The sequence below is a fragment of the Anopheles funestus genome, chromosome 2RL (assembly GCF_943734845.2).
Source record: "Anopheles funestus chromosome 2RL, idAnoFuneDA-416_04, whole genome shotgun sequence".
Lineage (NCBI taxonomy): Eukaryota > Metazoa > Arthropoda > Insecta > Diptera > Culicidae > Anopheles > Anopheles funestus.
The window spans coordinates 58,830,532-58,847,915 of NC_064598.1; the positions used below are offsets into that span (position 1 = coordinate 58,830,532).

Consider the following 17,384-nt stretch of genomic DNA (forward strand, 5'->3'; position numbering starts at 1 on the left):
CCGGAATCGTCGGAATCGTCCGGAATCGTCCGGAACCGTCCGGAACCGTCCGGAACCGCCTAGTCGGCAGCCGGAGCCGTCGGAATCGTCGGAGCCGTCCGGAATCGTCGGAATCGTCGGAATCGTCCGGAACCGTCCGGAGCCGTCCGGAGCCGCCTAGTCGGCAGCCGGAGCCGTCGGAATCGTCGGAATCGTCGGAGCCGTCCGGAGCCGTCGGAGCCGCTAGTTGGCAATGATATAAAAAAAATAAAGGCAATTAAATTAAATAAATAAAGCGCTAGCAATAACTAGCGGCTCCGGGCGGTTCCAGACGGTTCCGGACGGCTCCGACGATTCCGGACGGCTCCGACGATTCCGACGGCTCCGACGATTCCGACGGCTCCGGCTTCCGACTAGGCGGTTCCGGGCGGTTCCGTACGGTTCCGGACGGTTCCGGACGGCTCCGACGATTCCGACGGCTCCGGCTGCCGACTAGGCGGCTCCGGACGGCTCCGGACGGCTCCGGACGGTTCCGGACGGTTCCGGACGATTCCGACGATTCCGGACGGCTCCGGACGGCTCCGGGCGGAATCGTGGTTTTAACCTAGCCGGAATCGGAGCCGGAGTTGCTATGCTCGGAAGCGGTTCGGAGCCGTGGGTGCGATTCCGAGAACCCATCACTAGTTTGGACCCGCTTCACCAAGATGTGTAGAAGCGAGGTGGGCCGTTCATTTGATTTTAACTACAAATGTATAATGCGGTTGTATTTTCGTATTTCCGTTTTTGTAGCGACTATTTCAGTCTTGACTTGCTACGACGTGTGGTTCCCTATTTTCTACCGTGGTAAATGTTCTTTTGGAAGTGAATTTCACTGCGTCTTCGATAAATTTTTGACCTGTGACGGCGATGCCAAAGGTAATATCACAGATTTCTTGTTAATTTACGCTTTTTTAAAAGGGAGGATAAATTTTACTAAACGACCGGTCTGATACGATTTTCAAGACTTATGTTTACCACGTAGCTGAGATAGTTATTCCTTCCTACGGGGCGACGAGAGTCATGATACCCGGTCCTGTCGTGTGTAAGAGGCGCCGTTTATCACATATACCACCGGGCCGGCCCTGGACCGGCCGACCCAGCCCGTAAAGTCCTTTTAGGTCTTTAACATGCACAGAGAAGGCGTGGCAGGCCCAAATTGAAATGGAGCGATAGCGTTGATGCTGGTGAGAATAATACGTCCCAAAATGTAAAATGGTTCAATTTGGCATCACTGCCAAACTTACTTCTCATCGATATTGTCAAACGTGTTGATTCGCCTACTATCCGTCGAAGACTGAAGAAAAAATAATAAGTACGGAACAGTTGACCAACGTATTTGTGTATCGTATAAATCCGCCAGGATAATGGATTGGATGACGACTGCACTGGAGCATGCGCGGCTTAGAAAACTCCCACAGCAGGCAAAGACCGCGAAGCGATTGTTGCACCTGGTAAGTAAGTAAGCAAGATGTAAAATAGAAAGGATAAAGGATTCGTTGTTAATCTGCTGGGGTCCAGGTGGTCTGAATTAGCTGATGTGTTACATAACAGTGCAACCCCTGAAATGAAGCTGAACAACCTGAACAGTTTAACAAGTATTTAGAATGCATGTCTGTGGGATGCATATGTCTATGAAAGTGTGGTACAAATGATCAGGTTATAGTGTATGCGGGCTTGTAGGGCATGATGTGATGGAGATGTCTGGATGTTGCTTGAGCTTGAATTGTAATTGCCCCCAGGATGTTGAAGCCCGCAGTTCGCACGCCACTTTCCGAAACTATGTGAAATAACAGGCAATAGATTCAGTTTCCTCTCCAGTCTCTGGGGAAATTCCAACAGTTACGAAAGCATGATCGGAACTCTCACCCAGTACTGCTCTCCATCCATCGTAGGCCTGAATAGTAGCACTAGCTTCACAAAGAATCCGTATTGCTGAATGATGTTCTAAAAACGCGTGTGGTTTTTCTTTAGAGTGCAAGTAAAAAGTTCCGTCTTTATTCTGTTGTTAACCGGAAGTAGTACCAAGTAAGAATGTTTAAAGGCATGGCTGCCAACATAGAAAAATACACAAGATGACAAATGTCATGTTATGCAGGCAATAGACAGGGGTTGTCTACCTTAACACCCCCACTCAACCGCTGCAACTTGCCAACCCTATAGATTGACAATTTCTTCGAAACGCTGCGACAGGTAGTCCCTTAGTCATCATGTCCGCTTGTTGGTTCGCCGTTGGAACATATTCCAGAACGATCTGCTTTTCCTTCACTAAATCCTTTAGGAAGAATAATTTGACATCGATGTGCTTCAATCTTCCGAAACCCTTCGAATCCTCAACAACACTCATCGTTGACTGATTGTCCTCAAAATAAGTCACAGGAAAATCCACCTTACAGTCAAGGTCACGAAGCAGACGTGTCATCCACAATCCATGACGAACAGCAACACATAAAGCCGTCAGTTCAGCTTCCGTCGAAGACAGTGCAACAGTTTGTTGTTTCCTTGTAATCCACGCCACAGTTGATCCAAACATTTTGAAAACGCTTCCGCTTACTGATCGTCTGTCATTCGGATCATTAGCCCAATCTGCATCTGCGTATACCTCCAGAGTATTTCCTTCACCTCGACGATATACAAGTCCCACATCCAGAGATCCTTGTACATAGCGTAGAACCCTCTTCAAATGTTTCCAATGGGCATCGGTCGGGCAACTCTGAAATTGGCTATAAAAATTCACTGCTGCAGCCAAATCAGGCCTTGTCGTCTGAGCTGCGTACATCAGACAACCTATCAACTCTCTATAAGGTTGTGCCGTCCGATCTTCCTCTTTGCCTTTGGGCAATTTCAGCCGATTCTCTATAGGTGTCGAACAGGGTTTACACGTTTCCATTTTAAACCTTCGCAATACATCTTGAAGGTAATGCTGCTGCTGGATCTGCATCACACCTTCTTCCCTGTTGTATCTGATGTTCATTCCGAGAAAACATTTGATGTCGCCTATATCTTTCATCTCGAACTCGTTTGACAGACACGTCTTCACGTCCTCCACAGCCGCCAACGTTGAACCTGCAATCACTAGGTCATCCACGTACAAAACGATGATAACCACGCCGTTCTTCGTTGTCCGCGTATAAAGACACTGATCATTCAGGCTTCGCCGAAATCCTAAACGTTCCTGAATAAATGTGTCAAAACGATCGTTCCATGCTTTGGAAGCTTGTTTTAGGCCATACAAAGATTTCCGCAATCGGCACACCAGATCTTCACCGTTCAGAAACCCCTCGGGCTGCATCATGAAAATTTCTTCGCTAATAGTACCATTTAAGAAAGCAGTACGAACATCCATTTGATGTATCACCATTTTCCTCTCGTTCGCATAGGCCAAAACTATTCGAAGTGTATCCAATCTAGCAACCGGTGAGTAAGTTTCGTTATAATCGAAACCATATTTTTGAGTAAAGCCTCTAGCCACCAAACGGGCTTTGTAACGACAAGATTTGCCATCAATATCTCTCTTTACGGCAAATACCCATTTGCATGTAATAGGTTTCCGACCTTCAGGTAGTTTCACCAACTCCCAGGTTTTATTTCTTTTAAGAGATTGCATCTCTTCATTCACCGCATTCTTCCATTTAGGCCAGTCTTCACGTTTACGAGCCTCAGCCAATGAATTCGGTAGATTCTCCACATAACTCGTAGCACTCAACGCATATGCTGCATATTCCATCTCATAATCTTTGTGCCAGACGGGAACCGTACGCTGTCGTTTTAAAGATCTTGAAGCTTCCGATACCGCTTCTTCTTCTGCATCTGAGCTTGAGCTAGGAGCCGTGTCATATTCTCCTCCCGATTCATTTCCTGTATCACCCATTTCAACCAGCAGTTCATCCTCAGCTGAACCTTGTGTTGAACCATCGTCAACTACCTTCGTTGAGAAGAAATCATCAGCCGACATATCTTTAACTGCTGTAGAACTTGCTTGAGAGTCTTCCAAAAACACAACATCACGCACATGGACGATCTTGCTTCGTTTCGGATTCCAAACTAGATACCCGTTGACACCATAACCAACAAAGACACCTTTCCAAGCTTTAGCATCCATCTTAGCACGTTGCTCTTTAGGAATGTGTACATACACATTACATCCAAATACTCTAAGCTTCGCCAAGTTTGGTTTCTTGCCTTCCCATCGTTCGTATGGAGTCTCGCTGCTATCTATCGCATTTGTGGGGCTGCGATTAAGAAGGTAGGCTGCCGTCTGAACGGCTTTTCCCCAAAAATGCTTCTCAATACCTGAATCCTGCAACATAGTCCGCGCTTTATCATTCAGGGTGCGGTTTAGTCTCTCACTAACTCCGTTCTGTTGGGGTGTATGTGGAACTGTCCATTCCACCATGATGCCTTTCTGCTTCAAAAATAATTCGAACTGCTTACTGCGGTATTCACCGCCATTATCACATCGCAAACGGCTTATTTGTTTCCCAAACTTTGCTGTGACGGCAGCCTCATAATCTCGGAAACAGCTATATACTTCTTCCTTGCTATGGATTAAAAATACCATACAAAAATGACTCCAATCATCCATAAAGGTTACAAAGTATCGTTCCCCATCCACACCAACCGGAGTAACTGGACCGCAAACATCTGAGTGAATCAGCTCCAACACTCGAGACGATCTACTCTCAGAACGGGACGGAAACGGATTCCGTATTTGTTTCCCTGCCAGGCAAGACTCACAAACGATACTATCTTTGACCGTATTTACCTGCAGCCCTGTAATCGTTCCATTCCGAATCAACTGCTCAACACCGCGCGCGTTCAGATGACCCAGCCTCCTATGCCACAATTCCATGCATTTCGACACACTACCTGTTGTCAACATCGAATTTCCATGACATGGTTGAATACAAAAATCCAGTTGGTACAGCTTTCCAACACGCGTACCACACGCAACAATTTCAGCACCGCGACGGATCTGAACTGTTCCGTTTTTGTATACTACTGTCATCCCCGCAGCATCCACACGCATAACGGAAAACAAATTGCATCGTAAATTCGGCACAAATAAAACGTTGTTCAGAATGCATTCGATTCTCTTCCCGTACACATTGCTCACAACGTGGACCGTTCCGGAGAATTCCGCACGAATCGTAGCATCGTCTTTCGCAATCGCAATGTCGATCGGTTGTTTTAAGCGTGTTAGTTCCGTGAAAAACGCTTTGTCGTTTACCAAATGTTCCGAGCAACCAGAGTCGATAAACCACTCCATTTTGTTTAGTTTCTCCGTTCTCACACCTACAAAGCTAACAGCATTAGCTTTACTCATGTGAGCCTTCGATGTGTTGGTGGCACTGTTCTTCTTGTTCGGACACTCAGACAACTTGTGTCCTAACATTTTGCAGCCAAAACACTTAACCTTGCTTTTGGGTTTGGTCGGTTGCTTCGTACTAGAGAACGCTGCTTCATTCTTTGGCACGCTTATATCCAGACACTTTCTTTTCGTTTCCTCGTCCAGCAATCGGCATTTCACAAATTCCAAATTAAGAATTTCTGCCGGCAACGATTCTATTGTTGTTACGACGGTCGAATATGAAGATCCTACTGTAATCAGTAAATAACATATTACATCCAGCTCCTCCAGCGTAGCACCGGTAGCTCGATAATCCCGTACCAACCGATCAAACTTAAGAAAGTGTTCTTGGAGGGTTCCACCTTCAAAACGGAGAAAAATCAGTTGACGTTTCAGGTGCATCCTACTCGCAATGCTGTGTCTTTCGAAAACACGTTTCAGCGCGTCCCATACATCCTTCGGCGTCCTCTGGTCCTGAACATACTCTAACTGCGAATCGTGTATTCGCGACACGAGTATTGATTTGCAACGCCGATCCTTTTTAGTACGTGCCTCACGGTTCTGCTTCTTTTCCTTCTTGACCGCCTCACTATCTCCTTCCTTGTCCATCAGTTCCACCAATTCATCCGCATTAGAATAAACGCACTCCAAGAGCTCGTGCTCCTCCAGGAGGACCGATATCCGATACTTCCATGCCGTATAATTGGTACCGTCGAACAGCGGGAGAAAATGGCGATCGTTCTTTTCTGCAAGAAGCTCCATCACACACTGAATAAATAACTTTTTACTTTCTTTTCACTGCCCGATGATCTAATACGTATCTGGGCCCATACCCTAAAAACGCGTGTGGTTTTTCTTTAGAGTGCAAGTAAAAAGTTTCGTCTTTATTCTGTTGTTAACCGGAAGTAGTACCAAGTAAGAATGTTTAAAGGCATGGCTGCCAACATAGAAAAATACACAAGATGACAAATGTCATGTTATGCAGGCAATAGACAGGGGTTGTCTACCTTAACATGTTCCATAGCTCAATCTATTCCACGGTACGTTAGGACACTTTAAAGTACATGAATAGATAGTGCCTTTGGATCTTGGGCTTACGGCTATTCTGGAGGATCTGTCGCAGGTCGGATGATGGATTTTCTTCCGACAAATCCAGCTTGATAGCTTCCAACAGAATCTGAGACAAGAGGCGCAAGTCTGCAATAGAGTATTAGGTTCAGTATTTTGGCTCGGATGTTGGTGGAGTTGCAGTATGTCACCTTTTTTGAGTGTATAACACCCAGATTCCATTCATCCGGTGAGGAGCTACCTGTTCCCGAATCCTTACGATAAGTCGTTGCATCGACAATGGCAATCCTTGTCGGAACCATCTTGAAGACTTGCGCTTCCAGTCCACAGCAGCCAGCTAACTTGTTACATTTCAGCTGTTTGATAGCGCTGTGTGTACTTCTCGTTTTAAACAAACGTCTTTATACTGATACCGAGTATACTGAATAGTGCTGTCGTTATTCAAACGAATCACGCATCAAAATAAATTCAATTTAAATCCCATTTCTACAAAACTTCTCCGACTAGGTTAGTCATAAGTAGAGATATTAAAATGGGGGTTTTTATGTATTCCCTATTACTAATAGTGAATGCAATTATTGTAATAATTTACTGTCAAAGGTTTGCTTCGGGCTTCGGTCTGGTGGCTAAGTTGGTAGCGGCGTTGGTCTCTAAACGGCAGGACCCAGAATAAAATTCCATCCGGGCCAAATCCCCCAACCGCAGGACTGACTATCCTGCGACGGGTAAATAAAGTAAAGGAAAGCCAGTAATGGCAGGCCAAGACCTCTTGAGCTTATAGTGCCCCAAAAAAGATAGAATGGATTTGCGATGAGCCATACAAAATTCTCAATTTAATTCTCTGTGTTGGTAATAGCATCTAAACAACCTTTTGCATAGTCTTCATTTCTAGTTCCGTATGATCATCACACTGATATATTCTTGACCTCTAAGGTCGATCTAAGGTCTAATGCCGGTACTAGACTTATTTTTGCCAGTCTCCACCTAGCCACCGTCGAGATCAGACGTGTTTTAGGTCGAGTGTTACAAGTGACATACAACAACAATAAGAGCTAAACCATTGAACTCGATCGCTCGATTTCGAGCTATGGGTCAGAGCAGAATAAAAGCGCCCAAGAGGGCAAAGACTGTCACAGTCACAAGCGACGAATCCAAACGGCTGAAATCCACTCCAATTCAGTGCTCAAACTGCCAAAAATTTGGCCATCGCAGTGCAAATTGCTTTCTCCCTCCTGCATGTATTAAATGCGCTGGCACTCACACCTCCAAAACCCGTCCCTTGTCAGAATCCACGCTCAATCCAGATGGCAAAATCGCCACTAACAAGCTTCGTTGTGCAAACTGCAACTAACACCACACGGCAAACTACCATGGGTGTAAATCTCGTCCAACTGGAATTGCACGCACCAAGAAGCAACCCGTCCCGTTTTCTATGCAACGGGAGATGTTCCCACCACTACCGACACAAAAAGTTCCCAAGCCCACACGCACCGTAGAACACCAACGTACTCCAGCCTGTTCTTCGAGCACAACAGAGTTCAACATCCTGAGGCCGATATGTTTGTAGCTGACGAAATAAGTGACATCATCGAAGATGTGTTCGTACGCATGAGCTCGGTTCGCTCAAAGAGGGACCTCATAACAGTTGTCGTACAGGTAACGACAAAATACTGTTTTCCTCATGTATGAAACACCTAGAACCCTCAATATCCTATCATGGAATGCAAATGCATTCTCGGAAAGAAAGACGATTTTTTAACACGCTATTAGAGAGAAAAATAGATATAGTGACAATTAATGTAACCTTTCTAAAACCTACAATCCGTTTTTCACACCCCAAATTTACTGTGCATAGATTAGATAGAACAACTGGTGAAAAAGGAGGAGTAGCCATCGTAGTCGCGAAAGAAGTGCCACACATGACTTTAAAAGCAGCGATCTCAAGGTCATAGAAGCAATAGGAATAACGGTTAAATTAATATCTGGACCTGTAACTATATTATCCATATACTATCCGGGCTCCAATACTGATAAAGCTTTCTTCCAACATGGCATTCTTAAACTCGGAAAAATGAAAGGTAAATCACTTGTCTGCGGCGATTTTAACGCAAAACACCGCCTATGGAATTGCATCAAGGGCAACAGAATGGATAAAGTCCTTTTTGAAGTTATTCAAAGAGGAACCTTTTCTCTTCACTGCCCTGACGAACCCGCATATATTCCTAGCGATCACAGACGTTCACTTTCCACACCAGATAAGATTCTCGATAAAGGGCAAGTAATTATAACACCTGTAGGCACATTAAAAATATTTTCATCGGATCATTTCCCAATTTATTTAGAAACGACTGACAGCAAAATCATCAGTAAATCCCCTTATCTCATGCCAAATTACGCACGAGCCAACTGGAAACTGTTTAAAGACACTCTTAATAATCGTATTAACCTCTCTTCCCTTGATCTCCAATCCATCACTAACACTACACAGATAGATGCAATGGTGACTTATCTAACCAAACAAATTACCTCATCCCAAAAAATATCAACACCTCACCAAATCAACATAACAATAACCTTTGGCAAACAATTAAAATCATTCAAGGCTGTTCTCTTACTGTGCCTCACCTAACATCTAACGGTAAAAAATTATACATTCCAAGTGAAATATGTGAAGCGTTGAAAATTCATTTTGCTAATGCAAACGAAACAACATACAACGATATAAGCCCAATAGAAAATTCTGTAAAACCTGCACTAGCTCAATTCCTTAGCTACCACCGGCCATTGGATCATAACAACACGCCTGAATTGATAAAACCAAAAGAAATTTATAAAATTCTCAAGACAGTAAAAACAAAAAAGTCCACCGGTACTGATCTAATTAGTAATAATTCATTTAAACGCCTGCCTAGCAAAGCTGTCGTTCTTCTAACCTTCTCATAATTAATAGTTGCCTAAAAATGAACTTCTTCCCTGACTCCTGGAAATCAGCAAAAATAATACCCATTGCCAAACCCAAGAAAGACCCGAAGAACCCTGCCAATTACCGACCGATTAGTATTTTAAGCTGCATGGGAAAAATATTTGAAAAAATCATAACCAAACGTCTTAACGGACAATTGAAGCACCACAAAATCATCCCACCATTCCAATTCGGGTTCCAAACCAATCTCGCCACTACCCATCAATTAAATCGACTTACAAACATCATAAAGAAAGAGCTTCACATAAAAAAATCCAGTGGAGTATTCACACTTGACCTTGAGCATGCTTTCGATACAGTCTGGCACGAAGGACTGTTGTACAAAATGATCAGCAATAACTTTTCCCAAAACTAATCCTACTAATACAATCTTTCTTAACAGGTAGATCCAACTCAGTCCACCTAGCGTCCTGTAATTCGGAAACCTTCAAACCCCTTGTCGGCCTCCCACGAGGGAGCGTACTATCCCCTATCCTATTTAATATATTTACAAACGATATACCGAAAATGAAGGGTGTGAAAAGATTTGCCTTTGCTGATGATTTTGCTGTCAGTTCATCGGACTCCAACCCGAATATAGTAATGACAAACCTAAACAAAGGTATTCGAAAACACGTTAAATTTTGTGACAATTGGAAACTTGTGGTTAATGATGCAAAGACTGAAGCAATATTTTTCACAAAGTGTCGCAGTACTAGGAAACTCCCAAGTCGTTCCCTTATCATTAACAACAAAGACATCGAATGGAAAAATTCTATCAAGTATTTAGGCATTTTACTAGACAAAAAACTTACATTCCAAAATCACATAGAATGAAAAATAATCAGTGGCACAAATGCCCTAAACCAGGCATGAGCAACCTGCGGAGGTGGTTTTATGCGGCCCGCGAATCTAGCTTCGAAGTTCCAAGCCAATAGCAAATTTTATATCAAATGTTATTAAGAATTAAAAGTGCAAATTATCCGGTTAATACAACACTCAAAACTAAAAAAAAGATTTTTAATCCTAATTCACTTTTCAAAAATACAACAATGCATCTAGTCCGAAAAAGTCCGGATAAAAGCAGCTTTACTGCATTAATTATTATATCAATGCACACTGCAATGTGGCCCGCCAACCAGTTTTTGATTTTAAATGTGGCCCGAAGCTCTAAATGGTTGCTCATCCCTGCCCTAAACATATTGTACCCATTCCTAAACAGGAACTCAAAATTGAACCTACGCAACAAAATCCTCATGTACAAAAGATTAATAAGGCCAATACGTTTGTATGCTTCACCTAACTGGGGAGACAGGGCAATATCGCATATAAAAAAAAAGTATTCCAAAACAAATTCCTAAAGAGAATAATGAATCTACCTCCATGGTATAGCACAAGAATTATTCACAGGAATGCTCAAATCGATAGGATATTAGAAAACATCCAAGTAACTAAAAGTAAATATACAACAAAATGCTCAAACGGTGTAAAGAGAATCCTACGTAACCTTATATAAAGATGCATATCTTACGACATGGGTCAAAAGCATAGAATAAGTTAGTAGTTAAAAATAGGTTAGTTATTTTTTCTTCCTTTAGTATTGTCCTTTGTTTTTTTCCATTTATTGTTAATCTTAAGTAACTCTAAATCTTAATCTTAAGGAATCTTATTCAGGGGTTTTTTAAAGAATTTTTCCCCAACTTAATTTGTCCACCCACTCTAAAGATACATTCAAAACGCCCCAGGGCTAGAACTATCTTTAATTATAACTACAGCACCAACGGGCTGTTAGGCATGAAATTAATTGTAGTCTGATTTTTGCTATTTTCTAATCATACTGTTAAAGGAAAGTTTCGCGTTTACAAGGTGATGTATCTTATTCGTGAAGAACAACAACGTTGGATGTATGTTAACGGAGTATATAGTCTATTAAACAATCTATTTGAATTGATAATGAACAACCGAATAATAACTCTTATTACCGATCAATAACTCAATATCTGCTGTAGCTGTACTTAGTTATAACTTATAAAACGCTTGTCTCCATCTCAGCAGGAACTTTGAATTCCGTTATTGGCGATTTGTAGAGCGGACTATCCATCTGATATTTCGTCTCTTGTTCTCTTTCCTTTTCGAATTTGGCAAACATTTTCCGATCATCGTACGTTAGTTTGCATCTGTAGCACAACAGCAGCATTATACCTCCGGCAATAATCGATATAGCGATGGAGACCCCAGCTGCAATTAAGTTAATCTCTTTGCATTGAAAGTTTTGTACCTTTAGCAATGTTTCTGCATTGGTCGAAAGTGCGTACGAGAACTTGTAGTCACACACATTCTTTTCGTCGTTGAATCGAAAAGTGCAATTGAGAAAGTCTGCAAATAGGAAAGACATAAACGTTACATTAAACTGCTAACAGATATTTAGTGCAATAAGTGAATAGTTACCATTCGTTGTAGCAATCAATTCTACCTTGTACAGGCCAATCTTTTCGCGACACTTTCTGTCCAAATCTTGGCAAGGTATATCATTTATCCCATACACTGCACAGCGTATACAATCTTCGTAAGATGAACATAGGGCCGGTTGTTCACCATCTTTAGTTTCACAAAATGGGCCAAAAAAGGATTCGTCACAAGTGCAACGTCCACAGTTGCACTTTCCATGTCCAGAGCACAGTGCATCATTCGATGGTGCTTTGCATCCAGTTGTGTCCGTGGTGCAATCGCAATTGTCACCACTCCATGAATCGAAGCAACTACATGTCCCACATGTACAAATACCATGGTCTGTACCTCCACAAATCGTCCCATCAATCCTGCAAGCGCAAAGTACATCTTGTTAGTGTAATATGACCCTCAAACTACTATTACTCATACATACTGAGCGCATTCGTTACACTCGCAATGTTCTCCTTCGAATCCGGGATTACAGTAACATTGACCGCAAATGCATTCTCCTCGGTCAGAACAAATAGGACCGCTACGCAACTCGTCACCTATACTAGGTACTACACATTGCTCGAACAGTTCTCGTCGGTTTTGCGAGTTTTGTAGATTGCATTCGCACGTTTTCCCGATCCTAAAATTGAAATTGCAACATGTACATGAGACTTACAACGATCGTTCATTGTGTTCTCGATTTCTTTTAACAACGGAACATACCATCCAACATAGCACTGACACTGTCCACATACGTAATCCCCGTTGAAGTTACACAGCTCACTTAGTTCCATTGGTTTTTTGTTTTTATCACAATCGCATGAAGTTCTTAACTCGATTTCAAGTTCTACCGCTTCATTATCGATCAGTTTTTCCTCAATGCGAACAGAGACATTCTGGAAAAGGGTTTACAAAGAAAGATATTACTAAAAGCTGGATAAAGAAAGTGTAACAGTTTGCTTACCGTAATCGACGGATCTTTAGGGTAATCCAGCAACTGTATCTCAACATTAAATTTGTATGCCTTTCCTATTTCAATATTATCACATCGGTTAATTGGTTGCGGTTCGCGATACAGTCCACCACAGTCAGTGGTGTAACGCACTTGAAGATAATCTGGCGAGTTGTCGGTGAACTCGACGCGTTTGATAAATTCTCGATATCCATCGTTTACCAGTTGAATAATATTGGACGAATCATCCTGCAGCCGGCCAACACTTGTAAACTCTGGCATCAGTTCGTTGAGTCGTCGGTAGTAATCTTCCTGAGCCTCGGTGACTGCAAATATCACGGCCGTTTTGGAGCGTAACAATACACGCCAGATTTGCTCCAACGATGGATAATCGTACTTTAATACATCCACAAAGTTGCCCTCCTCGTCCAAATGGCACTGTTTGTCATTTTCTTCCACGATACCGGCCAGCAAACCATCACCGGCCATGTGCAACCACCCGTCCGTAGCAACGACCACAATCTTGCGCGTGTTCGAGCCCCATCCAATTTGTTTTTCGCATACCAACACCTGCATTAGCGCATCCAAACCTGCCTCTAGATTGTCCACATTGCCGGTAACATTGCTTTCTTTAACCTGCGCAATAAAACTGTTGATGTCACGTGTGATCTTCAACCGATGCCGAAAGCCGTACGTTGGTTCGCACTGATCATTTTCCGAATAGCATGGGTTTTGGAGGCGATGCGGTTCGGATTGTATGAACGGTACGGCCGGTTTGTCGGCGAAACTGCCAAATCCGAGCTTATGGTTAGCCGTCATGTTAGCCAGTGCTAGTACCAACTGGCTACCCATGCTTTCTAGCGTTGCTTTATCGTCTCGCATCGACCAGGTAAGATCCATCAGGTAGTACATATCCAATGGATAGTTTTTGGCGGGTTTGTATTGAAACGAAATCGTTTTTGAGGCCACTAAGGGGTCAATATTTATTAAAGGAAAAAGTCTAATTTCTCACTAAACCAGTCGTAATACTTACATTTTGACAAACTTAGCTTCATTTTCTGAGGCGATATTTGGATCGCTTCTAGCTGCTGTGAATTGAAATCCCGATGTGGTTCATTTTGCGTGATTTGAAAATAAGAATAGTTTTCGTTCGTCTCGATTTTGGATGCGTTGCAGTTTGATTCTAATAGTTCTTGTTTCGTCATGCATCGTGATTTTCTCATTTCATAATACTGTAATAAGCAATGAAAAAAAGATTATTAGAAAAAATATCTTAAAAAAATATAAATAGCACAATCATCAAAACATGCCATTATGCGCCGTATATCCGTCCGAGGTGTAAACAAACACCCAATGTACGATGCTATTTCGTATACAATGCTAAAATACGAGCATTCTTCGACAATGTATGAACAGCTGTGACTGCCTAAATACAACAAGTAATGTATAATTTTACTTTACGTGAGAGCAATTTTAAACTGATGCTCGTACAAATGAATCGTTGTCTCAGTGGCAACGAATGAAGCATTCTTCGCCCAATATGTTTAATATGTATATAATTCCAAGAAAAGTGTGTGTCAACCTGCCTGCCTGCACGTGCATTTTCTACTGTTCAGCAGCTAATAAAACCATAATACATGGATGAGTCATGTCTGAACAACGTCTGAAACAAGGAATGAGCTTCTGAGAAGCTTGTAAAAAGCCAATAAAATATATCACGAACAACGTATAATAAGTAATTCTATATGAATTCAAACATTACAAAAGAGACCGCTCCCATTTAAACTTGAACCGCAGTGTACACACCAATATACTTACTTCATCCGTACACCATGTACATTCTTTGTCAGCGTCAAGGCAATCGATGCAATTTTTTTGAAAGAAACATTTCGTTTGGACTATTGGACGAGAGGCTGAAATGAACGTAAGATCACACAATTTAATGGATCATCATCGCCAGCTGCCGGATCAAACAAAAGAACAACTGCCGGCGAACTTTATTCTGCACGAGGGTTTAAAATCATCAAATCTCTTACCTTGCGCAAACACTAAAACAAACAGAAAAGTAGACACGAGGAACGTTGGTATTAGCTTGAATGTGGTCATGGTTGGGAGTAACTTTTCACTTATGATGTGATAATTAAGCTTTAACTTAAGCGTACCAAATTAATTTAGAAGAAAAAACACCATATTTCTCATGGATTTCGTACTGCTTTAACTTTAATTGCTACCACACACACCAGCGCTTGGAGAGCGATTGTACAATTTCAGGATAAGTTGCTGCACCAGTGACATGTCTTATTTATCGATAGTGAAAACCGCTGATAAGATAACCGGCCTGCAAACAAACAGAAACGCAAATGAATCAAGCGAACAAACGAACACACTCTCTCAACCGTTGCCGGTTTGTGCGCAACTAACATAAAGCAGCAATAATCTTATGCTTAGGTTAGCATTCGCCGCCACGAACACTACCTGAGCTTACGAATGGGACGTCGATCGTTTATTCTTTTACCGGTGAGTTTTGTTTACCTCAGCGCTTTTGGTTCCCTAGCGTACGACGTCTGTTTCTCGGTTGTTGGACGCAGAATATACCATTTACATCTTAATCATGCTTGTAAGTGTAAGCACCTTTGATTTACTATTTCCAACAGTATTTCAGTTCAAACACGATACTTTTACACCGTTTTATGGTTCATTAAGCAAACATTGGCTCATAATTTAATTCCCAAGATGTAAGTTAAAGCTTGTAAATTTTTAAATGGTGAATAGTTTTAACAGTTTTAAAAGGCTCACGGTAACCCGTAATAATTCACAGCTTGCGTACTGTAGCGCACGATGCAGCAGCGTCTACGCTGTTTAACAGATTTATCAACGCTTCGGATCGGTTGACCCGGTTTATGGTTGAATGTATGTAGGCGGTGAATATTTTTTAATAGTTTATGGCAAAGTCGATTGGCGTAAATTAAATGACAAGGAATATAATATATTCTTGTTTCTTGGATTAGAGATTTGCACATACTGAGTGAGAGTGAGTGAATGACTTTAATCATACAATTATATGTGTATGGTTTCAATGCAGCACAAAGATACTTGTTTCATAGGCGATTCACTTTCTTGTGTGTCAAATCGCTCAATACAAGCGAGTAGAAGTATTTTGTTACTGTATCAAAAGCTGAATCAAAAAGCTTAGCTACAATCTACAGGCGTTTCATTCCTTCATCACTCGTATGAATCAGATTTTGAAAATGCAAGTATGAATCAGATTTTGAAAAATCGTCTCTTCCGAAAGTGTTCTTCGGTGCTATGGTCATAGAATGTCCACGTCATGCGCTCAAATTTAAACTAGAATCAGGTGCGATGTGTTGAACCTAAGGAAGACTTTTTCGATTGCTAGGGCTTTTAATTGGCTTTTTAAAGGACAACAGATTCTAATTCAAATGTTTTCCGGTAGTCTATTCAAAATTTAATTGAGTGCTTTCTTATTATTTATTCTGTCAAAAAGGTGAAGGGCTTTTAACGCAGTATTCGTTAGTCCTACTGTCAGTGTATGTAGCAATACCGCATATCTCTGAATGTCACCTCGTCCCAGGACTGCACGAAATGCCCTGGCGTTGCGAATAGCGCAGAAAATGCTATGTTTGACGGAGTAGTTCCAGAGTCGCTGATGGGTCACATGCTCCAGTGCTCGGAGAGCTGGAGCAACGTGTGCGAAGCCACCTGGTGCATCACGCATGCGTTGCAGCACGGTTAAGACGAGTTCCGTGCTTCACTAGCGGCGCAAGGAGCGTTATCCTCCGCTGCCCACCGCGTCGATCTAGACCCTGTCCGGCGGGCTCGGTACGATCGGCGGAACACATCACACCGCCTTAGGAGGGCGCAACTATGAGAAGAGCGCCAAGGTGGGCAGCTCCCATCAGCACCTGCTCCGAGGACGATCCAGCGGAGAGCTGTTGTTCCCGAACGAATGGCTCGTTACCGTAGGTGGTTAGACGAACGCCTGGCGGATGCAAATCGTGAAGCGTCACTAACCAGCAGTGTGAAGCGTCACTAAGCAGCAACTATAGCATTGACGAAGAACCAGTGCAGAGAGTTGAAGCACGTGGTCTGACTTCCTCAGAGCTGCCAGCACCCATCGAAGAGGCTGATTCGGGACCCTTTTACATATCTTTCATATAATATACATATAATACATATAATATAGGCGATATAAAGTTCCATACATACATACATAGTTATCATTCATGGTTGGGTATCATGAATCTCCAACATTATTGATCAATCGCAACCGCACCATGAGCTCCTCTTTGGAAATACCTTCGTACGTCGAGAGGGATGATTGTTGGAAGCGAACCCCTCTTCCATGGGAAGCTACATCCGCGATAACAGCAAAACTCCCTCAACATCGCGATCAACCAATAGGAAGTAAACGTGGAGGAATGTTGCGAAATCAGTAGAAACAGCAAAACTCCCTCAACATCGCGATCACCCCTAAAGGAAGATACTGTTGTGGAATGCAGAGACATACTTAGAAACTACAAGTCCCCCCCCAACATCGCGATCACCCCAACGGGAGCCATCGTCGTGGAATGCGG

At 42.5% G+C, this 17,384-nt stretch overlaps 1 protein-coding gene across 1 annotated transcript; it reads right to left on the reverse strand.

The window, feature by feature from the left end:
- Positions 1-11,001: 11,001 nt before the first annotated feature.
- Positions 11,002-15,208, reverse strand: LOC125766035 (integrin beta-nu). Its single transcript, XM_049431614.1, has 8 exons — positions 14,826-15,208; positions 14,608-14,702; positions 13,823-14,021; positions 12,802-13,757; positions 12,561-12,733; positions 12,280-12,477; positions 11,844-12,214; positions 11,002-11,771 (listed from the first exon to the last, which is right to left on the reverse strand). Exons 1-8 carry the CDS (start codon positions 14,893-14,895, stop codon positions 11,422-11,424), a joined length of 2,412 nt encoding a protein of 803 aa, XP_049287571.1. The 5' UTR covers positions 14,896-15,208; the 3' UTR covers positions 11,002-11,421.
- Positions 15,209-17,384: the final 2,176 nt, after the last annotated feature.